The sequence below is a fragment of the Acyrthosiphon pisum genome, chromosome A1, assembly GCF_005508785.2.
Source record: "Acyrthosiphon pisum isolate AL4f chromosome A1, pea_aphid_22Mar2018_4r6ur, whole genome shotgun sequence".
Classification (NCBI taxonomy): Eukaryota; Metazoa; Arthropoda; class Insecta; order Hemiptera; family Aphididae; genus Acyrthosiphon; species Acyrthosiphon pisum.
This window is the reverse complement of record NC_042494.1, coordinates 92,521,672-92,548,095: the sequence shown is the minus strand read 5'-3', so window position 1 is coordinate 92,548,095 and position 26,424 is coordinate 92,521,672. Positions and strand designations below refer to the sequence as shown.

The window sequence follows — 26,424 nt, the reverse complement described above, 5'->3', positions numbered from 1 at the left end:
ATAAGTATAATAAGTTACATAACGCTAATGGTGAAAAATAACTTTGGAACATAATATAAATAAAATAAAAATGTTCTAAACAATTTATTGGACATTCAACAAATTACAAATATAATATATAATATATATAAATATAGGTACATAAATCACATCAAGTCGTTTTTAAAAATCAATACATAATTAAAATAAATAAATATAGGTACATATAAATTAATAATACTGCATTTTTACACTAATTTTCGGTATAAATAATTATTTATTACATAATATTATTATAATATGATGTATATAGTGTGTGCTATCGGTATCGCACTGCAATATCCAAATCTTTTGGTTGTTCCGTCAGCAACTTTTTACTCGTTATTGCTTCGTCTGTTAACATAGTATAAAAAAATATAATTTTACACATAAAATATTGTATTATAGCTGTATAACGGGCGTAATAATAATTACCATTGGACGACAGCGTATTAAAACTGTCCAGTTTTTTTCTACGTTTCACCGGGCTGATCGCACATTGAGCAGAACCCTTACAGCGGACCATTTCTGAAAGCGAATCTCGGAGCCAGTCCTTTTCTTTGGGTTCCAAGGTGTAAGCTCGATTCCGCTGTTGGAATGGATCGATCTTCATGTTGTAAAACGTCACTAGCCCGGTGACGAATTCGCAGTATAGGAAATTGTGTGTGCCGTTGATCGTACGAAGACACGAATATGTGTTGTTATTCGCATTCATGCAGAAACAAAATGGTCCCTCTGCAGAAAGAAAACAGACAAAAACGTTTAAATGGTTGGCGGAGATTTTTTTTTTACAGTACCTAAACAATTGATATTTATCATCTAAACCGATTATATAGTTTTTAAAGCATGTAAAATTCGTCAATATGATTATTATTTTATTAATAATTATTATGTATTAAAGGTATCATATTCCAGAAATGTTATAGGTACTTAAAAAAATGTTTTAAAAAATCGATGGGTACACAATTATTTACTGTATACCTTATAGGTATATTATTATATCAGTTATTTATATTTTATATGATTACATACCATTGAATATTGATAATATTATAACATAAATATTATGTTTTAAAATGTATACCTAGGTATATGTGCTTACAATAATTATATAGATAATACGGTGTTGTTTTTTAAGACAATTAATGAACGGTCCACACAGCACACTTCACAAGTGCAGCGACATGATATTAATATGTTTTTATCGTTTTTAAGTATAACATTTCTGACCGAATGCAAAAGCACCAAACCTGATCGCTCAAATGCAATCATTATTGTGAAATCTAATACTTAAAAAAATAACATTCAAATTTGTCAACATCTGCAGTTTATACGTTTTATTTTTATAATTATATTGCCATAAAAACTATACATATTAAGACATTTGTGTTTATTTATAACTAGCACTAAAAATAGTTCATTATCGTTAATAACAAATAAATGGCAATAAACAACTCCTTGACTAATTATTAGTCTTAATAAGAATCACCTGCATATTACCTTCTAATTTATAATATAATATTAATTAGTTTTAAAACTCATTTTTGTGTTAAAGTAGGTACTACCTAATATATGTTATGGAATTTTTATGATAGTAAGTTAATTAAAATATTAATAATAAGAAAAATGTATCGTTTAGATGATTATCTTATATGATTGTCATCATGCTATCCCAACAGTATTTTAAATAAATAGTAAAAAACCTGTTTCTATCAAGTAGGTATCATATTATGCTAATTAAGCACATTACCTGTCCATAATGGTGCTGTTCGCCAATGATCATTATCATGATTAAAACAGTTCATTTTTTCTAACATACACTCCTTGTTTAGTTTAGAGTTTTTCTTACGAAATTTTCGTCCTTTTTTCTTTTGCCTATCAGCTTTCAGCAACTTTTTTACCTCCTTATTTAGTGCAGGATCATTCTCACTAAACCTTTGATATAAAAATCATAATAAATTAATATTAATAAGAATTCATATGAGTAAATTAAATTCTTGAGTATGCTTACATGAAAGGCACACAATAACACGTGTCTGCAGAAGTATTTGTATTTTGTGATTTATGTCCGTGATGTCTGAGAGTATGAGGTTCAACTCCATCTACAAGTAAGCTACCAGGACTCATGCTATAATTGTGTACAGGTACCATCCTGTGTAATAAATTGTGACAAATGTCAAAAATTCAAATAAAAAGTCTTAATAAACTTTCTTCTTAAAACAATTAATATTTTACAGACCCAAGGTTCCACTGTGTTTGAGAGTAATCTGTTGGCAAGTTTTCAGAATCGTCTTCATTTAGGTCATCTTCTGTGTCGTCATCTTCTTCATCTTTGTCATCAATAATTGGTCGCTTTGTTTCAAGGTGTTTTTGTATTTCTCTAAGTTTCTCTAATTTTTTTTGCAAACTTGAAATTTGTTTTTGTACACGATGCTGACTGAATTTCCAAACTTTTGGATTGTTGTATACAATATTTGTACACTTCACATCACCATTAGGAGTAACTGTACAGCTAGCCAGAGCAGAGTCATTAACCACTGCCATTGACCGTAAGTCATCAATTTGTTTGTTCAATACATTCTTAATCGAAGACATGTTATTACTAAGAGATGACATAATGTCCCTGCGAAAACGGTCTTTATAATTGGCTACTTTCAGATTTCTGAAAATATATAAATTTAATAATTACTAAATTAAAAACCTTCCAATATTGACAATAATTGTTTACTTAGAATTATATTTTTTGTTTTTGTCCATTTCAAGCTTTGTGTATAAATTTCCATCAGCAGAAAAGCAAGTACATTTTTTAAGTCCATTTAGAAGTCGATTTCGGTTTTTTAGATTACACTTATGTTTTCGCCACCTATAAAATACATAATATAAACATCATAAACAAACACATGAATAGTTTTCTTATAAAACACTTAAACACAATGTCTTACCTAAATCCATCACGAACACAATGCCACTTTTGTCCAGGTTTGCAAGGAGTCTGGTGATCTGATCTCTGACATAATTCAAATAGTTCTCTAGCTTTGTTACCAGCAATAACTCCCAAATCATCTTCAACACTAAAATCTTTTTTTTAAAAGAAAACAATATTAATATTTTTTTTATTTTTTCTTTTAGTTCAAAGGAAATTTACCATTGTTAATTGATGGTGATAAGATGGTAGACATTTTCTTGTGTTTATTATGTTCTCTTCGGCCACTGCTTTCAATTAAAAACGTATCAGGCCAATGTGCGACAAACTTTTTATTACCCTTTTTATGTTTATGGAACAGTTTGAATGCAGAACGGCCATCCATATGAGCTGGAGGATTAACACCGGCAATGTCCAAAAATGTAGGTGCCAAGTCTATGTTAAGAAATATTTCATTTACTCTAAAATAATTAAATTAAATTATTAATACACAAGTATAAGATAAGTGAATAGATACATATTTTAATCTACTTATGTACTTACTTTGTTCCAGGTTCAATACCGGGTCCTCGTACTAACATTGGAACACGTACATCAAACTCAAATGGAAAAGATTTACCTTTAACTAAGCCGAATTGACCTAAGTGATATCCGTGGTCAGAAGTATAAATAATATATGTATTCTCCAATTCGCCTAATTGCTTCAGTTCTCCATAAACCTAGAAGGTAATAAAAAGAAAATATAAGAACAAAGAAATTATAATAATAATTGTATATTTTCACTTACTCTAGATACAGCATCATCTACACTTTGCAATGTTTGCAACCGTTTTGTCATTAATAGATTTGTAAATTTTTTATGAATTGGCAACATTTGTCCAGTCGCTTGTAAAATCCACTGTTTGTCTGGATTAGGAGCATAGTCATATGTAGGAGTGCTGCAAATAATAAAATATATTTAAATATAAATAAGATTAAAATCATAAGTCAAGGATTTTAAGGATTAGACCAAACAAAACTAGTAAAAATATATACTATGATATGTAACATAATTCCAAGGTTAAATATTTTGAAGTTTTTTAAAAACTCTGATTTACTTTATGAATAAATAGTATTTTATTTAATATAGACTTTAAACTGAAAGTAATAACTATACAAAATATATTCCAAAAATCTAAACACAATGAGTTAAAAACAAAACATTTGTAACATTTATGATTTATACAAAAAAGTACCAAACGTCATTGTAATATTGTCTGTTTAAATTGTTTTTTTCACAATATGAATTTTATTTTTTAACATATTTAGTGCTACTGCTGACTAGAATATAATAACTTTGAAATAGCTTGTTAACAAATCATTACTATTGTTATTATTATTATTATTATTATTATTATTATTGTTATTATTAATATTATTATTTATTGGTGGCAAAAGACAGTTCAAAATGTGTCTAGCAAGATATAGGATTAAAGACAGTTAAAATAACAGGTTTAATTTAATGTTTAGCACACATGAACCGGTTTCATTCACAAATTGTGCAGATGACTAGTTAGTAGTTACCACCCACGACTTCGCATAAATCTGGGAATTAGGCATTAACTTAGACTTACTGGTGTGAAGTGACGTTAAAAAACATGTCAGAGTATTCAGGTGCAGAATCTTCGGGCCCGTGAGGTGACGGGAAACTCATCACAAGCATAAATGGTCGATGAGGGTGGTGCTGTTTCGCGTGTTGAAGAAAGTTTATTGAGTCGTTGGTGACCAAATTTGGATAGTAATCCTGTGTGTGGATTAAAAGTTCAACGATTAATCCCATTGAACAGTTATAAACAAATAACAATGCTTACTTTATGGTAGTCATCGCCATGTTTAATTTTTTTGCCATTTAAGTTCACCGAATAATTGTAATATTTGGAATTCATAATAAGACCTCCCCATTGACGCCAGCCTGGAGGTACGTAGCTTCCATTATATTTGTTCAAATATTTTCCAAAATATCCTAAACATAAAAGGCAATTTAAATTTATTGACTTATCCTCAAACACGTCTTGGAGTGTTTAGAAAAATTACAGAATATTATAAATTATAATTGCGTATTCGTGTGCTTTGGTTTTTTTCTGAAAAAAATTACACGCAACTACGCAAGTGGAACTTGAAAATACCTGTATGATATCCTGCCTCATTGGTTAAATAAGTGGCAAACGTCCTTGACTCGTGAACACTCTGCCATACTGGACCACTGCAATTGTCATTGTTCGTGAACACTTCGTGGTTGTGTGTGTATAAACCGGTAAGCAATGAGCTTCTGGACGGGCAGCACATAGGGGTAGTGCTGTAGGCGTGCTGAAACTCGGCACCTTCGTCTCTAAGCAGTTTTTGTGTTTTCTCCATATAGTTCAAAGATCCTATTGAAATAAAAATTTTTTTAAAAATAAATCACTTGAAACGTTAATGGATCACGTCTTTTGCGCATTATTGATGTACAGTATGCTGCGTTTTGTGTTTGGACATCATAAAGAGAATGTATTTATAGATGATAATATATTATATTAAGTGATTTATTGAGTATTATACTGAATACAAAAATAACTTAACTTACGAACTAAACTATGGAAGTTACAAGTATAAACTATATATATTTTTTACATAAAATCCAATATTCATGTAAAAGGTAAAATATATTGCTATAATAATAAATTATAAAAGTAATTTGAATTTTTATCGGAGTTAAGGATCTGTTAATCTAATTATTAGTTTTATTATTTTGTGGCATTGAATGATTGTTTTACAGTTTTATTGCTTATAGATTGTATAACTTTGTAATATAGGTAAAACAATTAAAAATACAATATGCACGACAATTATAATTTATTTTAAATGCATAAAATATAAATAAAATTGCTTGCACTGAGGTGAGAAATTCTAGAGTCTGGACCACGGTTAGATAACCGTGGTCTGGACGATAACTATATTTATCCTGACAACCGATTTGTATTCACCAATCATTGTGGGCGATCTAAAACAGTAACCTGTCCTATAAGGGGGAAGAATGTACGATTTGTATAGCGATACGTAGTTGTTGACTCTGTATGTACTGGCATTTAAAATAAAATTATTTTCACTGAAGAGAATTAATTAATGAATTATAATTATATAAGTGTAGCTACAGCCTACAGGCATCACAATAAGTACAACTATATCGAGAGCGTATCAAAATATATAAAAATTGAACAGTAAATGTCATTTACATTTTTTAATCTAAAACTGATTTTGCACTAAACGTGCAAAAAGGTAGATAAAGTAAATTATAACGTATTTCTATGTGTACCTATGTGAAAAATTTAAATAAGTAGATAGGTACCTACATTTTTTTAAGAATCCACAAAAGATACTTGTATTGAAATTACTGAAATATTATACTTAGTTATTTAAAAAATATGAATATTAAATATTATTCAATAGCAGTTTAAAGTTATTAGACTTAAGAGGAGTAAAATGTTGATTTTCTAATACTAATTGATTTCATATTAACATTTAAAAAATAATTTTTAACCACTAGAAACACTTTTTATTTGAATACTATAACATAGGTATACCACGATACTATGTATTAATACCATACCTAATGGCTAATAGCTTTAAAATAATTTATTTTCATTTTTTCTCCATCAGCGCGAATTATCCTCGCATACTATCCTGATTTTATCTCACCAACTAAATACAAAAATGTCAATATATACTTGGTATATTACCCGACCTATTGATAATTCATCCAGTTACAATATTAATATATTCATAAGAAATAGTTTTATAATTTTTAGCTTATTAGTTTTCCGGTAAATAAAATATACATTGATTTCGTAATATTTATTATTTTATTTAATTTTCTGTTAACATACCGCGAAATCAATGTGGCAAACCACTAAATAGCTAATTTTCAAAACTTCTAAAATGTCTTACTATACAATACTACTTAATTCGAAAACAGAAATAAATTGAAAGTAAAAGTCGTAATCGTGTATATGTATATATCTGCTATTTAATGATATAAATTTTATAGTTGGCTTAATGGTTTATAAAATGGATATGGGTAAACGTGAGCGATACTAGAGTGGATGGAGTTGTGTGTTTAACGCAAATCATATGAAATGGGTTTAATTATAAATTATTTAAAATAGTATATTGGAGCACTTTTTGATTATCCATTTTATTTTTTTTTTTAAAGTCAAACAAATATTAATTATTAATTTATTGTTAAAAAAAAATTGTAAATACGACAGATTTATTTAAATCGGAAATATTGTTAAAGTATTATGGTGGTTATAAGAGATGTGTGTAAATAGAAAAACTTTGCGGTCGAAAAAATAATTTGATTATTAAAATATCTTTGTCAAAACACTAATATGTTTGTAGTTAAATGACAATTAAGTCAAAATGCTACCCAAAGAAATGAAAAAAAAATTGGAACATAATACAAGTCAAATTATTAGTGATATTGCATTAAGTATACCTTTAATAACCATATCAAATAGATTCTACTCTTACGGTCTACGAATAACGAGTGTACCTAATCTAAAACGATGAATGCTCGAGAACCAAATCCATCAACTTTGAATGATTTAGGAAATATGATAAATATACATAAATATAGAAACAAACAAAGAATCTATAAGTAAATAATTTTTGTAGTAACTATAGCAGGTATAAGTTTTTTTGTTTTATAATTTTAAAAATAATGTCCCTATTAAAAATTGGATTTAATAAATTGCACGTCCCAGGAGTTACAGTTAGTGTCTAAGTCCGAGGATTGGTTTTCAGATCAACATGACATTTATAAATTATATTAGACTTGAATAACTTTTCCGTATACGAATTTATAAATATATGTTATCGTTGGCATTTGTAACTAGTACCTCCTATATTGTGTAATACATTTTTATCCATGTTCAACATTTTCTATTATGTGTCTTAACTATTTAGTGCTTTAGCGCAGGACAATTCCCCCCGGACATTTCCCCCAAAGACTATTTTCGGCGTAGTAGGGCACTTCCCTCTGCGGTATATTTTATAAGGCGGGCATTATTCCCCCAAGGCCCAAAGTAATATAATAAAAAGTAATGTTTAAAACACGACGTATTATAATTTATAACATAAAAATAAATGTTTAGAGATAATAAAAAAACTAAAAAACTACAATACTATTTTTATGTGGGAATATTTAAATTTTTAGATTTTGAGCGGAGCGATGAATGTATTGTTTTTACAATGATGCAAAGTAGTTTTCAAAAGCGCCGTGAAAAACTAAAGAAAACTTGAGGAAAACGTTAAATATACGTTAAATATATTTACGCTAAATTGATTTTGGTTTTTGGTGTAACTCTAAAAAAAATGATCGTAGATACATGAAATTTTGACTGAATGTTTATATAAGCATTTTCTATACACCGTGCAATTTTCAAAAAATGTTGACTTATTTTGAGCTGTTTAGGAACATTTTCAGTTTCCATTTTTTTTTAGATTTTCATTTTATAAATATCAATACAATTTTATTTGTTGGGTAAAAATCCAGTCATAATTTTTTTTATAAGCATTTAAAGTTCTAATACTGACAAAATACGTAAAATTCACGAAAATGTGCAAATTGTTTTAAGTTAGAAATTCATAAAATTTTTTTTTTTAAAATCTAATATTTTAAAATGTAATACAAGATTCCTCATAAAGTTATCTACCAATGTCTACAAGCAAATTAAATTAAATTTTTATGAGCGTTTGGAGTTCATATTTTTACAATGTTGGATATTCACTCGATTTGTTATATAACGATTTTCTTATTTATTTGTAAATCAAAAACCAATAACCGTAGACACGTCTTTATAACTGCATACACTCGAATACATTTTTAAAAATGTTTGGAAATAGTCAGACTTAAAAAATGCATCGGGGGAAATAATTATCCATTTACTTTTACGTTTAGCTGTATTGCTGTCGCTGTTTTAATTTTAAAATTTTGGGTTCGCGGCGTTGTCGGTGACTCAATTATTAAAACATTTTGTACAATGGTTAACAGCAATTTATACCATAAATCAAAATAGTTTCATTTATCATATGATAAATGAAACTATTTTGATGATTAAACAATTAAACTTTCAAACTTTTTAAATACCGTCTATATTCTCGATTTTTTTAAGTGGGTACGTATTATCTACACTCAATTTTTAATTATTAATAAATTTACAATTTACCATTAACCGTACAAAATATTTGAATTGTTATCGGTAACCAAGGTGCATAAGAGTGTGGTACATTTAGAATAATTTCTTAAATAAAATAGTTTATACCACTTATTAGTATTAGGTACAACAATCAAATAAAATATCATAACTCAACCCTTTTCTGCTCCGAGATCTCTAAATCCTGTCCGGCATTTTTATTTTAATTTATTAAATAATGTCCTTCCTTTCTCACGTGTAAGATGTTTTTTTCTTAACCCATCATCTTTAATCTTTTTAGTATCTAACTCTTTTTAACTCGAAGTTATTTTCCATAATCATTTTACATTTATTTGTTTTAATATTAACGTTGTTGTCATTCGTATATTTACATATATGTATAATTGATATTTTCAAATTAAATATAAGTAAAGACCCTAAAAAAAAATTACAGAACAAGTGAAAATGCTCTTTTGCTTTTTAAATAAAATTTTACATAAAAAAAATTTATTTTGAACACAGTTTTAATGATTCTCGTTTCATAAAATAGTTATTTTTTGAATATTTAAAAATAAATGTATAAAGTCGTACTTGATAAATCTTGTAATAAATTATTTTAATTTATAATTGAAAGGTTGATTGATTGGTTGACCTCAATAAAATGGGTTGAATATATAGGTATTCCATATTATATATATTATATTATTGATTAATAAATAAGTAATAATATCGTCGGTGTCGTATCGAAATGTATGTAATAATATTTGTGTGAAATTATGAAGTGAAAATCTCGAATATAGATTAAATTATCAAAATTATTTGTAATCATATTTTTAAATAATATATTAAAACAAATATAATTAATTGATCATCTACGTATTGAAAATCCCATATTATTTATCCTAGAATTTTTATAACGTGTAGAAAATATTCAACAAACATGGTACTGGAGCTTATGATGTAAAACAAGCTAAATAATTGCAATATACTTGCAGCAAAATAATATGTGTAAAAAATACGAACATTTTGTAATAAGTTGTTAAAAATTTACTTATTAACAAAAATAAAAATGTCTCAAGTGTTTTTTATTACATAGTTTGACTTTTTATAAATAAACAATCTATAATTACACTTAAGTACTTAATGGTTTTCTGATAGAATCATGAGGGGTCTATAAGGATTGGCACATTACCAAACATTTTTGTCAACATTGCTATTGATTGAATATATTTTATAAAGTTTTTATCATTATTTTAGTACCAACAAACAATTTAGTACATTACCAAACTAAATACTTATGCTTGATAAGTAATTACGATAGTAATATTATTTAAATCAAGAATACCTATAGCGAAAACATATTTATTTATTTATAAAAGCAATTGTTATGGTCGATTTCATATCGCGTGTTTATAATTAGGTATCACGGTTAGGTACCTACCTACTTTATAATAAATAACTACTTTGTAATAAATAAATTGCATTAAATTTTTCAAGTGTAAAGGTCAAATGAAACATTTTATTAAATTGCATAATATTTCAATTAATTATGGATACCAAATTATTTTACATTTTCTTAAACTTAAATTGGTTTTTAAATCGATTCTACAGTTTACTAGACTTATATTTTAAAGTATAGAATCCCAGGACCTCTAAACTCAAATATAATCACAGAAAATATAATATTATGATATAGGTAGTAAAAGAAAAACAAATGTTTTAGACACATCACTAATTTAATTTACATGTGCAAAAAAAATTAATTTAATTATATTTTTTTATTTATTAGTACGTAAATGACATTATCCCCTTGCGTTAAATCCAAGGTATTGCATTTTTTCTGTGTAAAAAACTAAAATTTATATATATATTTATACATTTTGAATAATTCTAACCAAGAAAACAATGAAGATTGCAATTTTTGATAGCGATATTTCAGAACTAGGTATAGATGATAACAAAAGATTTTGATTGATGAAAAATAATCGAAAATCTTGAATATCTTCGGTGTTAATAAATAAAATCAGTCTTTGATTCTACAATCAGAACAATGCGCACACGTCCAATCGCATGTAAGGAAATTATGAAAATTATTTAGGTTACATCCCAAAAACTATGCATAGAAGCATGTTATTAATAGACAATAGTTAGTATGCGTCCGCTACCGAATCTGACCAAGACTTTTTTTGAATATTGAGGAGTATTTAAAATCAAATATATGTCTAACCAATGTGGTGTGAACCTAACCTACACTTCACTCTCGCCTAATGATTAGGACAAAACCAACAAAAGTTTTAATTTTTATACTTTTTAAAAACTACCTCCTATTTAATATGTTGTTCAAGGTGTCATCTATGTTATGTTAAGTAAAGATACTTGTCACTTGAACTAATATTTTATTTTAGTAATTTAATTTAGAAAAAGACAATTTTTTTTTATTAAATAAAGAGGTTTGAACTTTGAAGTGCCTGTCTTAAATGTTTAATAATTTATTGAATTTATAAATGTATATAGTTTCATTTGAGATTTAGAATTTATTATTAACAGTTAATATTTAATAATTATTAGTTCATAACTAATCTCGATAATTTATCATTATAAAAAGCTTTGATATATTACGTATACCTATTCAGAGTTTTACCTATTCTTGGTAAATGGTCAGAAAAATTAAATACTAACTCAACACAAATATTATATAACTACTCGTATAACTATAATAATATGATCTATTTGTTAAATTGTTATATCTATTAATTTTAGAACTATGAAAAAAAACAATAATTATAACTAATTATAATTTATATGGACAGTTTGTTTTAAAAATTCTGTCACATACCTATAAAAAAAATATCTACCAAATGTATATTATATTGTGCTCATGTTAATTAACTATACGTCTATACAATTTTCTAAAACTTAAATAAATCACATTAACGAGTAAAACATATTGTGACATTGTGTAGTACCTATTTAAATATATTTTTTTTAATACCTATTAATTTCGAGTTTTCGCAGGAAGTTATAATATTAATAAAATAATAAATACATTTTTCTATGATCTATAAGATTAAGATAATTTTATTGTTGAAATAATTTGAAATAATTTTATTTGTATGATCATTGCAGCAATAATAAATATACACATATAGATAATATCATAATATATTATTAGCGTTTGAATAAAAACATCGTGAACATTTTCGAAGACTTCGATAGAGGAACTTTGTACGTCTGAGCGGAAAACTTTAAATAGTATAAAATTATATAAATAAAATATTCTATATATTAACATATAATATATTTGAAAAAATAGATGACTCTGATGCATTATAATATTAAAATACCAGTTGGCACGCGGACGAGAGTAATAATTTTAATTTATAATTTATAATTATACTGTATATATAATTATATATAACTACGCATAACATGCGATTACAACGAATAAAAAAATAAACAAGGGAATGCCACTCACCCAGTTCCGCGTCCTGATCGTCGGTCAGGATCAGCACGATGTTGGGCCTCCTCCGTTCGCTGTTCCCGGCGTCCTCGACGTGCTGGTGGTGTTGCTGGGCTTTGCGGAACTTGTGCACTCGCCGGCGCGGGAGCACCGCGTTGTCACGCTGCATGAACGCGTCCTGGCCCAGAGCTTGCGCCGCGCACCAAGAGAAGACCGTCAGCCACCACAGACACCGGCACAACGGCGACAGTCCGCGGCCGCAGCTCCCAGCGGTACCCATGTAACGATGATATTATTATTTTTACCGCGACGGTGCCGATCACCGGTGGCCCTTCTTCCGGACGGGCGCAAGACGGTTGTTCAACAACAACTGCCGACGATGACGGACCGTACGCGGGCCGGATACATCACCTGCGCACAGGGACAAGAGAAATCGCGATTTATTATGATAATAATAATATGTAGGTATTATGGTACGATCGCAGTCTGGCGGGTATGTTATCGTCCCTCCGGTGGGGGTTGCGATGCGAGCGATGCGGTGTGATGCGACGGACGAAGTGATCGGGATACCGACTGCGGCGCACTCTCACTGGGTCAACTCAATTAGCGTTTGGCGCACGAAGCGAGAATGAACTTCGTCTCGTGTTAGCGCGAAGAACCAAGTCGCGGGTACTGCCGGCGGCGCAGTGTTGCCGCTCGCCGCGGCGCGAATTAACGCGCCGTCCGCTGTTTACACATTCAGGTCAACGGCCTTCCGGTCGCGACGGTTCGTCTTCTTTTCACTTCTTCGCTCATCTTCTCATCCCGACATGCCCCTATACGTTTTACTACACGTACTTCCCGATTTCCGATCGGACACCGACCGGAAATTGCAATCGCAATCTTTAATAATACCTGTTGCCTAATTGATTTCCCCGATGACGTCTACGGAGCGGGTAAGGTGTAGTCTAATAATAAAATTACGCACTGATTGTTACAAATCGGTATTCGTTTTGTCCGAGACAGTCACGTTCACAGAGTAAATCACGGCAATCACTGACTTCCTCGGTGTGACAAAATTTTCACGAGATTAGTGTATACGTTAACATATACGAAAGCATGTCTATTACAGTGGTTACATAGTGCGGAACAAAGTAGCTATTAATAAAACATTTGTATGATTATATTATATAGGTCTATATATATTTTTTAAGCAACTTATTCGGAACCGTTGAGTATTCATCGGCATCTCTGTACAGATTGAACATTGGTCGTGAATTGAAATTTAATTCGATAAAGTGTATTTTTTAGTAATCCGAGCTATCATCTGTAGGATTAAGAATCGTTTTTCGAACCTAACAACTAGGTATACCATTCAAATTCAAAGGATTCGAAGGATTCAGTACACCTTTTTTTTTTTGCTATTTTTATAAGTCATTACTATTGCGTTATTGTTATGTATCAAGTTCAGAACATTAAAGTTAAGACTGATTATAATAATTGATAATGCTTGTAACAATGAAACATGTTGTAACAATGAAAATTGTATTTCATTAGTCAACCAAATATAATGTATTATGTATTTTGAATTTTAGGTGTTATTCTAATAAATTTTAAACTTACATAATATTTTTCATAAATTATTTTCATATTCTTCAAATATTATAATTACCACTGTCATTTTACAATCATATTTAAATATTCTTTCTGAATGGTGCGTAAAATGGCGAATTTAATTAAATCTCAATAAATCCGTTAATATAACCTTCGATTTAAAACATATACTTTGCCAAAATATTACCATAAATAATCTATTATACTCCTTCTCTCGACAATGTTAAATATTTAGGTCTCTGCTACCTCAATAAAAGATTAACTTGGCAAAGTCATTTAAGTCAAGACGATTAATTCTCAACACTCGTTCCCTCTCACTAAAAATCTCACTTTCAAAGAACAAATTTATTATTACCTATATTTAAACTAATAATAATTATATAAAACGCTAATAAAGCCAATATGGACGTATGGGATTACATTTTGAGGATCAGCTAAGAAATCAAATTTAAACAAAATTCAAGAATTCCAAAATATTACAATTCTCAAGATTTCTAATTTTTCACCCTTTGTTTCTAACCTGGATTCCACATTGAGTTTCATGCATTCAAATTTAAAACAATTGAGGAATAAGTATCAATCTTTTATAAACGATTCTTTTTTAGATTAGTAAACCATTAAAATCCATTGATAAGCGACGTACATATCCCTTCACTTCCTGGAAATCTTCGTGGTAGACTTAGACTACGAAAATAGTGTCATGATTAATCCCAAGCTCAGTGTCACTAATGGCTTCTTAATCACGCAACCCCAATAATGTTTTTATTCCCTATACGGCTATACGTCTATATACCTAAAATTATATAGGTACTTATTGTGCTGGTTGTATAGATTGTATATTTCGTATTAAAAATGTATATATAAATATATAATAATTTCTTAAAATCGAATATTATTTGAATTTAATTATAAATTATAATAAAAATACATGAAAACACCTATTTATTTTTATAACACCCGTGCTCCAAATCACGCAATTAACTTTCTTTCTCTTTTTACCTATCTCCATTCTCCTCGTAATATACCAAATTTATCATAATCATCATGATGGTAAAAATGCTAATAAAAATGTACCTATACCGTTCATATCGCAGATTATGTACTCAAATCAACGAATTAATTATTATAAATTGGTAGAATATTTTGAATCAACATGTCAACGTATTACCCATACTCATAAATATGCAATATATATATATATATATATATATACACTGTAGAGTGTACACACTACATTATACATATTGCTTGAAATCATGTTAAAACATCCAAACAATAATCTTTGCTGTTAAATTATTTCAATGGCCACAGGAGGTTATATCTTATAAATTAAATTAATTCGATAAAAATAAATTCCAAAGTATGAATATTACATCCTATAATATAATATGAAAGTAAACATACAATTTCACCAATATTACAGGTATCATATATGTGTACCTATTACGAAAATTTGAAAATTGTACATTACAATATGTCAGATACGTTTATATATATATACGTTGTACATATTAATTATAATATATGGCACAAATTTATTTCAATATTTTTTTGAAAACATTTAATCGATATTGAAATATGCAAAATAATATAAAATAATGTAATATAGTGTAATAAATAACAATATTAACTATTAAAATCACAAATACAAAACAAAGAAAAAACTGGTTTTTGTCGAGACTAAGAAAACTGTGAAAATTGAATAGGTACCTATACTATACCTACGTATAAAGTATATTATATACAGTGACCATGTAATGTAACACCAGCAAGCCTGCACACGTGAAGCACTGCAATAAATACGCTAATATAATCCAGTAAAATTATTATGAGCTATAAATTATATTATACAGTAGTCTATATAGTATTCTAATTCTACAAGTTACAACGTAAAAAATCGAAAAGATATAAATGATATAACATGTGTTTAAAAAACGTACACACAATATATTCACAGACAATAAAAATTATTTTTTTATGACACTTTAACCTTTTACACACTATGCATTAGAAAATAATAGTTAAGGTATATATAGTACATTGTATGAAAAATGAAATACTATTTACAGTATACTGGACACCAGATAAATTAATGTAACTTTGTAAACTGCAGTTGTCCATGGACAAACTTTGTAGTTACTAGTAAATGGATATAATAAAGATTTAAGAATTAAGAACATAATATAATATATAATAGGTACTGCGGTTGGAAACGTAACTAAATTTAAAAAATAGTTTTATAGATATTATAATACTTTATTGAGTATAAACATTGTATGCCAATTAGAGTGCTGATATATATAATAACAAAAATGATGTATACACATACATTTATTCTTCAATTCTTCGTATTGTTTTATTTGGTTGGTATAATTCTGATGATTCATTGTTCATAACAATAAAACGTATTGTGATCAAATTCATCAAACTTGTTTTTGAAAAATAAAAAATTAAATAAACAATTGCTAACATAAAGAACTAATGATTACGTTAAATAAATAATACATATATAGCGTTAATAACATTTTAAATGAGTAGTACAAAATCGAGTTGCAAGACATTCGAGCCAAAATTTATAAAACAGGTCCAAACTGCACCTTTGCCATACACACTTCAAACCAGACCAGTTAAGAATAAAGAACCATGACTAGTTAATATTTTATCGGCAAACTACAAAAAAAAAATATACTCACTTTATTATAATATATTGCCAATTATTAAAAATAGGATGGACGAAATAAATATTTTAAATATCTAATTATATTATTAGATATATCTTAAAATATAACTTTAATCTCGTTGTGAACGTTCAAATTGGAAAATTAATTTTTAATCTTAAATACCTTAAACATAGATACCTAGTAAGTTCTATTAAAACATTAATGATTTTAAAGAAAGGATCGAGGCTCCCAAATAATATAATACAGTTATTTATTTTTAAAAGTTTAAAAGGAGATAACGAAAACAGAAATTAAATGATTTCTATGATATATTAAAATAAGCATTATAAAAAACATAGGATAACAAAAAAGTCTGACCAGTGACCTACTTAAAAAAAAAATATATTGAAATAAAATACAAATATGGTGAGACGTTAAGTTATTAAAATGAATTATTATTTTAAAAGAAAATTACATAATATTAGTATAGGTACATTGTCTAGAGTTTGTATTTATTGTTGGTAGCTATACCAGTTTTTGGTTAAAATAAGCTATAGTTTCGTAGTTCGTAATACTTTTAGTTAAGTAGGTACCTACTATATGTATATTTTTATATAAGTACACTACCTATATACATAATTTGTTAAACATGGGGTCTTGAAACTTTTTACAAATAATGTTGGGAGGCACCTGCTCATATTTTATAGTATATAATAGAAAACTGGAGGTAGTATATAAACAGTATAAACACGAGTTTTCTCAGTGGGGCTCAGTATTTATACGTATATGAAATTAAATTAAATTAAATTAAATAAATAAAATATTAGTATATACCATCATATCGACATGAATAATTATTAAGTACCTAAATAAATGATTGATCATTGACGGCTTAATGTATACGACATCGAAGGTTAAGATTTTATACCATGTATCTAAAAATAATTTATTGTTTAAGAAGATTGGAGCGATGATTATATTTTGTCTTTCGTACCATACGCGTGGTGTGACATAGTATAATTTGGACATATTAAAATGATTAGTTTATAACATATTTCCTAAGTATCGACAGGGGCGTCATTTCAGTTTTTTTTCTGGGTGTGCAAACTTTTAGGCAGGCCAATTTTGACATTTCACCAGGCCATTAAAAAAATATATATTTATATATATATAAATGTAGGAAACCTATGTAAACCTATGTAAATATTCTTTCCTTCCCTTTTATAATTCTAATTGAAACTCATAACGACTAATGCAACTTTTAAATAGCTAGCAATTCAAAGAATTAAAAGCTTATAAGCAGTTAAAGCAATCAGCTAATGTCATTACTGTACATATACAAAAACTTAAAATATATATATTTTATATTACCTGTATATGAAAACATGTATAAGTTAATTATGACGGCGCATTGGAGTATTAATGGCAGGCCAATTGTTAACATTTTTTAAGTTAGTGGTGCCATTGCACACCCTGCCCCCCCCCCCCCCCAAATGACGCCCCTGAGTATCGATCAATCTATAGATATGCGATAAAGATTTTGGAACTCTAGTTGAATTATCCATAAGGTTTATTTGAGATTTATTTTCTAGAATGTATAATTCTTTCCTATAATTTGAGTAGGTATATCTTCTTTTCAACTACTTTTTGTAGGTAAGATTTTAAAAACCAATCACCACCAATCTCCTTAATAATAAATAAATAGGTAATTACTATAATTTATCTATAGTAAATATATTTTGTTCATTTATTTTATACATCTTAATTTATTATTCTTAAATATTTCAAATCAGCAGTACTTTTCATTATTGTTTTCCTTAAAATGTACTTATTTGTGTAGATAAGTAGTGTTCAAATATATTTCCGATACATTAGACATAAGTACATAATCAAGACTAACTATTAATAAACCTGGTATACTTATGAGTCATATACTTATAAGTTATAGGTTATAACTTATAATGTATATCATATATGCAATTTTGAAGCAGTTTAACAACTCAAGAAAAAAGTGTCAGTAAAAAAATTCAATTTTATCCATTAGAAGACACTGTAATAACTAATAACTAATAAACGTACAAGCGTACAAAATAAATATTTTAACAAATGACTTTATTTCACCTTAATGATTTTTTCGGTGTTAGTTCTATTTTAATTTTCAGTTCAACCAAAATTTAGGTTTTTTTTTTAAAAAAAAGGGTACCAGTTTCTGTTCCGGTTCTTAAAATTGTAGAATAAAAGTTTCCGATAAATACCAGTATTTAGATATACCAAAGGTAAAAAAAAAATTAAGAAAGTACAAAATTCATATCTAAAACTATAAGATTAAATAACAGTTTATGGGTTTATGGGTTAAAAGAACTTAAACTTAAACTTAACTTTAACTTAGTAGGTTTACTATTTCTTTAAAAACACCCAAAACAAATTTTAAAAAACTTGTTTGTTGAAATGTATTGTAAGAAGTTACTAATACCTCCTAGTTTTATACTATCAATGATATTCATTTTTCTCTATAAAAAATGATTTTATTTAAATAATAGATTAGATTTTTGCAATATACCTATGCATGTGATCAAGTTGCCAAGTATGTATTTGTTAATGTAATTTGCTTGTGTACCTACTGAACACCTGATAGATAGCCGATAGGTACATAATTTTCTATAATTAAAAAGGACATTGTGACGAATGCGGTCATTACTCATTCGAATTCATTTTATACAGTCCCGAGTTTCTTGATTAACAAACTCTATAGCTGTGACCTCTCATTGTAAGTTGTAAGCATCAGCTGTAAAAGTTTAAACTTAAGACTACTGCAATTTATGCCAGCAATTGTGTAATATATTAAGGTTTTTTCTATATAGATATCAATATATTTTTCTAAATAGGCATGTATAAGTATTAAGTACTAAAAACTAAATTTACTTATCTAATGAATTTATTATAAATTAATGTTTAAAAAAAATAATATAATATACTTATAAGAACTTATTCAAAATTAATAAAGTAGGTATATATATTATTTAATATGAATATTATATGAAATATAAATAGGTGTTCTATTTATTTATTAGTCCATATCACAATCTGATAACAACTTTACGGGTGCATAATTATGACTGTTTTAATAATCATTTTATTAGTCATCAATATCATTAGACACTATCGTCCAAAACTATAAATAAACCATAGGGAAAAATTCATGACGATCGGTCAACATGGGACTAACAGATGAGCAAATAACAATTTATGTATTAACATTTTGATAGCTGTTCATGAATATGAAAATTATTGCTTTCTAGAAATGTATAGATATTAAAATTTAAAAATGATATTAAAATGTATGATATAAAAATAAAAATTATAGATCCATGCTTATATTGTTTACAACCAGTTTCAATGCACCAATTATTATTACTATTAGGTAGATACCTATAAATAAGAATCCCGGAAAAAAAACCAAAGTGATAATCTAATCAAAGAGTTAGCATTATCACAAAATATAATATACAATATTATGCTGAGTTACCTATCAATTTTATAAAACTTATATATAAATTAATTATACATTCAAAATTCAAATATTATACAATTAATTATATATTTATTTTATCCAATTCCAAAACTGGGCAGGTTAGTCACTTTTTTCAACTAGTTAAAGTTAAGTTACTTTAATAAAAATTAAAAAGTAACTATCTAAGTTAGAATATAAGTTACTTTCTGAAATTTAACAAATTAAACAAAAAAAAAAATTTAACAAATTGTCTAACTTAGTTAGATAGAAGTTAGTTTGGCGAAAATACTTCTTAAGTTAGAGTATAGATTAGAAATTAGTTTTTTTTTTAGTTTAAAATATAAATTTAAAAACCCATTTTTTCAAAATTGATGGCGTTATATAAATTAATTATTAAGTAGGTGGATAATAACTTTCTAACTTAACTTTAACTTTCTAATTAGTTAGTTCCCTGCTTTGTTACTATTTATTATACTAAAATTATATATATATATATTTAAATATTATTAATAATAACAATACCTTCAAATATTATTATTATTATTAAGTAACAGCCACAGAATAAAGGAAAAAGATGTTGATTATAATATCATTTTGGTTTTTTTTCGTTGGTTTATTTTTTCCGTTTACCATTAACAAATACAACATCTAAATAATATTGGAATCGAAAAAACATCAGGGACACCAACAAATATCGGTACGGTTTCCGGTTTAGGTTCCTAAGAAAATCGAAAAAGAGTTCTGATAAGGTTCCGGTTCCAATATGTTCAAAAGGCTCCGGTTCAAATACAGAAATTTCTGAGGTTTCATTTAAATCAAAATTCTATTGTGTTATTAAAATTATTTACACATATTAAAATGTGATATTAGTAGAAGAAAAGGCGATTCTAATTTGAATAAATATATTTTTAACGTCACTGTACACTCTTTAAACGCTGTAACAATCTGAGTATTTCAAATATGACCATTGTATACTTAAATAATTTATTAATTACTTACTAACAAGTAATAATTCATATATTGAAAAGTTTCAGAATTCAAAATTTGAATAAATTTTAAAATGAAAAATGGGGGTTGCATTCGCGGTGAATCACCCTGTATATAACGTACAAATATGGTTGATTACATTAATATGCACTTATTACAGAGTAAAACATGAACTTGGTTCGCTATAGGTTAGTAGGACAATGCTGAGTTCTCAGGAATTGAAATTTAAACTATAGTAGAAACAAACTAACAACGTAGGTACATTCTTTTTAATATTACATGGCAAATTTTAAATCACAAATGTATTAATATTGAATGTTGAAAAGAAACATTATTTTTATTTTTTTTTTGACGTGAGAAATGAGCGATGTGAAATAGGAATATGAATAAACCTATTATAGTTATTACATTACCATGTATATACAATATATATATATATATATATATATATATATAGGTATATATATAATATTTCCTTAGATTATTCTACCCTTGATAGAAAATACTTCAGTTAAAAAAACTAGTCCAAGAGATTTCCTGCTTAATAATTAATATTTTTTTAGACGATTTAAAATTCGAGAGTAAAAACCGAGGTAAAAACAGACATTCAGACTACGTCTCTATCCATAATATTATTCCTTTGCAGTATGTATATTGTGATTTGTGGGATTAGAGGCACCAACAGTTTGCAGTTTTTTCACATATTTATTGTAATATTAATTATTATTATTGGGCTCTCCCGTTTAAATAAAAATAAATAAATGCTTGTAACTCGTTCGTAACCAACATATTATATAACATTGATTATTGGCAATTTAAGTATTACATTGCTATAAAAATAATCAAGAAAATTATGAACGAAGTATTATTGTAATTTTCAAAATAATCATGGATCACGTATAATTTTAGAGCATGGTGTGTTTTTGATAAAAAGGATGTGTTTACAATATTTAAAGATCAAAAAAGTAGTATTGATTTTTAAAGGTTTTATATTTATCGTGTGTATAGTGTGGGTGGATAACAATCACGATTTCGAAAACCCTTCAGAACATTCATTGAAGAACAGAAACCACGTATAGTGTACACAATATACATTTGTATAAGACTTACAGAATAGGGTACTTACAATATTATAAAACGGTCAGTAGGCACCGAAATGTCTACAACCCAACGTCCTGCGATCCTCATACCTGCTCGTTGTGTTGCCCCACAACAATAACCACATGTAATCTGGTCTATTTTTTTTCTATCTCACTTTGGGGTCTCATATAATCCTTGTTTTTTTTCTCTTTTCGGTTCTCGTAGTAGGTATCATGCTGTGTTTGACATGTAATAAAAGAAAAATGGTCTCGAAAACCGAGAACAGATGGTTACCTAATGCTCCCGACTATCCACCGGAAGAGTCGCATGAGAAAGAGAGAGAACATAAATTTTGCAGACTTCGTGACCAGTAAACAGACACGGGAATCAAAATAACTGTGGGCCGGGATATCTATGACCTATACGGTTGACACTTTGTCAAGGGCAGACAAATGAATTTAAGATATATATAAAAAAATACGTATTTATTACGAATTGAGTTGGTATATATATTTTTTTTTACTTTACATTCCAATAAAATATATAGAACACTAACACAAATATCTCAATAAGTACATCGCACTTGTATATACGAAACATACGTTACTATAAATTCGTTCACACAATAATTCACATTATTGTTTGATAAGAAAAATACTAAAAATACGTTGTACAATTTCAGATTTTTTTCCAATGAAATTTTAATTTTACTAAATAATTGAAAGATCAAATTAATTATGATAATGATTATTTTAAAACTATTGGTAGATACATGCATTTATAACTGGATATACAATTATAATATAAGTCCAGTTATTATACAGCATAATATGTAATCCTATATCAAAACATTAAATTGAATACAAAATGTAATAGATACGTATCTCATTTTCTTATTTTATAAAATTAAAAAATAACTCATATGAATTTAGATATGATAAGTACCTACCTAGCTATTTGTTATTTTAATTGCCACTATAAAACTTTTAAATATTTTATGAAACTATAACAGAGGAAAAAAACACTTCCTATACTGAATATATTACAATTAAATAGATCTCTTTGATTAAGTTTTTAGTTAACTTAAGTTAATCTTTTAATTATATTAGGAACACTGTTAAAAATGTGTATCTACTAAATATTTATATATAATTTAAAATACTTAACAAATATAAAAACCCGTTTATTAAATTTAAAAAAAATTATATATACAATTTTTTATAACATAAAAAAAATATGAGTCTAAAAGTTACAATATAAAATCAATAAAAATAGTATATTACAATTTTGCAATTCATTTTTGTGTGAAAAATATAAAAAATCTACATTTGCATTATTCAATACCTAGTATTAAAATTATTGCCTATATACCTAAGGTAATATCCAAAAGCAATAAATTAGATAGGTAGGTATGTGTTTTGAGTTTTCCATTGGTGCTATTTATTTATGATTAGGCTGAAGCATTGCAACTTCAAGTTATAATGCTATATAATATATAATTGTTGTACAGAATAATTATGTTCCTATATTTATAATATATACATTTATTATATCCTACCTGCAGGTACCATTTTGTGTATCAGTTACATCAAAATTGTGTAATTATAAAAAAATTATAGCAATGCGCAGCACAATGCTCATATTTTTTTTCATAATTTCGTACGTACCTATATACGAATAAGCCTTAGGAATAGGTGCAAGATTCGATAACGCCGTTTACATACCTATATACCTATTATTCAAGACGAAAAATTTCTCTCGATGAAATCTGATAGTGGGTAGGTAACAAAAATTTATTGTATTCCTAATACAGGGTCATACGTCGTACTCGCGTTTATTAAACGTGCAAATGGTTGTCTCGTTCGCAATTTAAAATTCAAATATTATTATAGTTAGATGTGTACGCAGTATTGTACGGATAGAGGTACTCACCTAGTAAATCCGTTGCGAATAAAATTATAATAACATTGTAGCACGTCCGTGCACCGCAAGTCGCACCCGGTAAGAACTGCAATCATTTTATCATTGAGATCCAATGCACAGGATTTCTCGGAACGCTGAAAGGCGATTAAGAAAGCGCTGCATCGACATCGGCCGACGTTGCGCGTAAAATTTAAAATAACAAATTGTGTTTAAATTTCGCGTTATCATTTGTTGATTGAACGGACTGGGCGCGGCAAGCCGATGATAACAATTAAAGAGAAACGGCCGCGGCTGACGGCGTCGGTAGCGGCGGCGGCGGCGGCGGCGGCGTCACAGCAGCTGCACCAGACTGGTAAAAAAAGAAGAAAAAAATATTATACACAATACGTTTTACCGGCTTACCATAGCACGTCGTCGTCGTCGTCGCTGGCTATTGCGTTATACACGAGGAGGTGGATGATTTTTTTCATAATATAATTATTATTATTGTTATAACTATCATCATCGTCAACACCGCTGCTGTATAATATATATATAGGAATGTGCCTACGTATAGGTACGCGGAGAATATTATATTCCAAACGATTCTTTACACAGCACTGCAACAACGCGTATAACAACACCGCACATTTGAGATATTATATACATAGATGTCATACCGTTGTACTATAGGTACGTGCATAATATACCTGTGTAGGTCTAACATTATCTATGAGTGCGTTTTTCGTTAAGATAATAATAATATATATGGTATACCTAGATTATATTTATATAATGATGTGTACACGTCTTTTTGAGGTTCCTATATAATATATTCTATATAGTTACGAGTTTCGACATATTATTACTATACACGCAGTAGTAGATTTAGTTAGGTACCTATTCCGTTTTATTTGTCGTTATTTTACGCACACTAGTAATAATAAACATGCCCATCGTATATGTAGGTACAAGAGGCGAAGGTTCCGAACGATTTCATTGTAAATAAAGTACAATAGTTGCGGAATTAAGTGTAGTACCTACCTACTCATTATTATAATATATGAAGGCAAGACGTAACGGACGTCTGTATGTAATATATTATAGTCACGACGTGTAATACGTGCCGTAGAAAATAGGTACGGCAAAACGAAATTCAGAGAACAAATGAGAGTAAAAAGTAAAAAAAAATTTTTTTAGTGCACCTTACCTTTTCAGAATACGATTTATTATTGTGTAGAAAACGATCCTTTTAGGACCAAAACGGTAGACATTTAGGCGTCTTTATACACGGAACTACCTAACGCATGTAACCTGTATTTACGCACGGATGACACGTTTGAAAAATACACAATTATATTATTATATTATATGAACAACCGTTACCGTTTTGAAACTAATTTTTATAAAAAAAATACGTAGAAATACAAGGTAGGTACGAATATATTGGCTATATTATGAAATAGTCGGTAAATTATATATTAGTTATAGTAATAGGAAATAGCGATTGTATAATTTAGTGTATATAGTTTGTAGTCTTGACTTTATAGCTGGTAAATAGTAATTAGTAAAGTGACGTAATATCTAATAATAATTTAAAGATCGAAATCTAATAATTGTGATTTAAATTGAAATAAGATTGAAAATGTTTCATTTCTTGTAAAGACTAATTTATTGAAAACAAGAACAACTATATTGTAGGTAGATCCAGCATCAAAGAAAAAACGATAACCATCCGCCCGGCGCCGACTGTATATTAGATTATTATAGAGCATATTATTATATACGTGTATAATATTATACTGGAATTAATGTATTATAGTATTCGCTTATCGTGGTATAACTGGTAAAGATGGGACGTGCCATGAACGGGTGGGTAAATTGGTATGGGTACGTTCTTACATAACATCGTTTTTGGGCAGAGACCGTGGTTGTAACGATCACGTCTAGTCTATATTACAATATATTATATCTTATGTAATAATACGAAACAAGGTTAAAATGTAATTAAAAAAATATACAACATTTTGGCTTCAAGCGCAAAACTGATTTGTTTTTTTGTACCTACTAGCTACACG

General features: G+C 28.0%; 1 protein-coding gene across 2 annotated transcripts; it reads right to left on the bottom strand.

The window, feature by feature from the left end:
• Nucleotides 1-66: 66 nt before the first annotated feature.
• Nucleotides 67-24,937, bottom strand: LOC100162518 (extracellular sulfatase Sulf-1). Of its 2 annotated transcripts, XM_001948059.5 has the most exons (15): nucleotides 24,377-24,937; nucleotides 12,629-13,024; nucleotides 5,107-5,349; nucleotides 4,792-4,943; nucleotides 4,555-4,724; nucleotides 3,729-3,879; nucleotides 3,485-3,660; nucleotides 3,164-3,402; nucleotides 2,961-3,096; nucleotides 2,747-2,881; nucleotides 2,258-2,680; nucleotides 2,030-2,170; nucleotides 1,769-1,953; nucleotides 454-753; nucleotides 67-372 (listed from the first exon to the last, which is right to left on the bottom strand). In XM_001948059.5, the coding sequence occupies exons 2-15, from the start codon at nucleotides 12,891-12,893 to the stop codon at nucleotides 299-301; spliced, it is 2,790 nt and encodes a 929-aa protein (XP_001948094.2). In that variant the 5' UTR covers nucleotides 12,894-13,024; nucleotides 24,377-24,937; the 3' UTR covers nucleotides 67-298. The 2 variants fall into 2 exon arrangements, with proteins under 2 accessions (XP_001948094.2, XP_029343659.1); XM_029487799.1 differs by lacking the exon at nucleotides 24,377-24,937 and having other exon boundaries at nucleotides 12,629-14,039.
• Nucleotides 24,938-26,424: the final 1,487 nt, after the last annotated feature.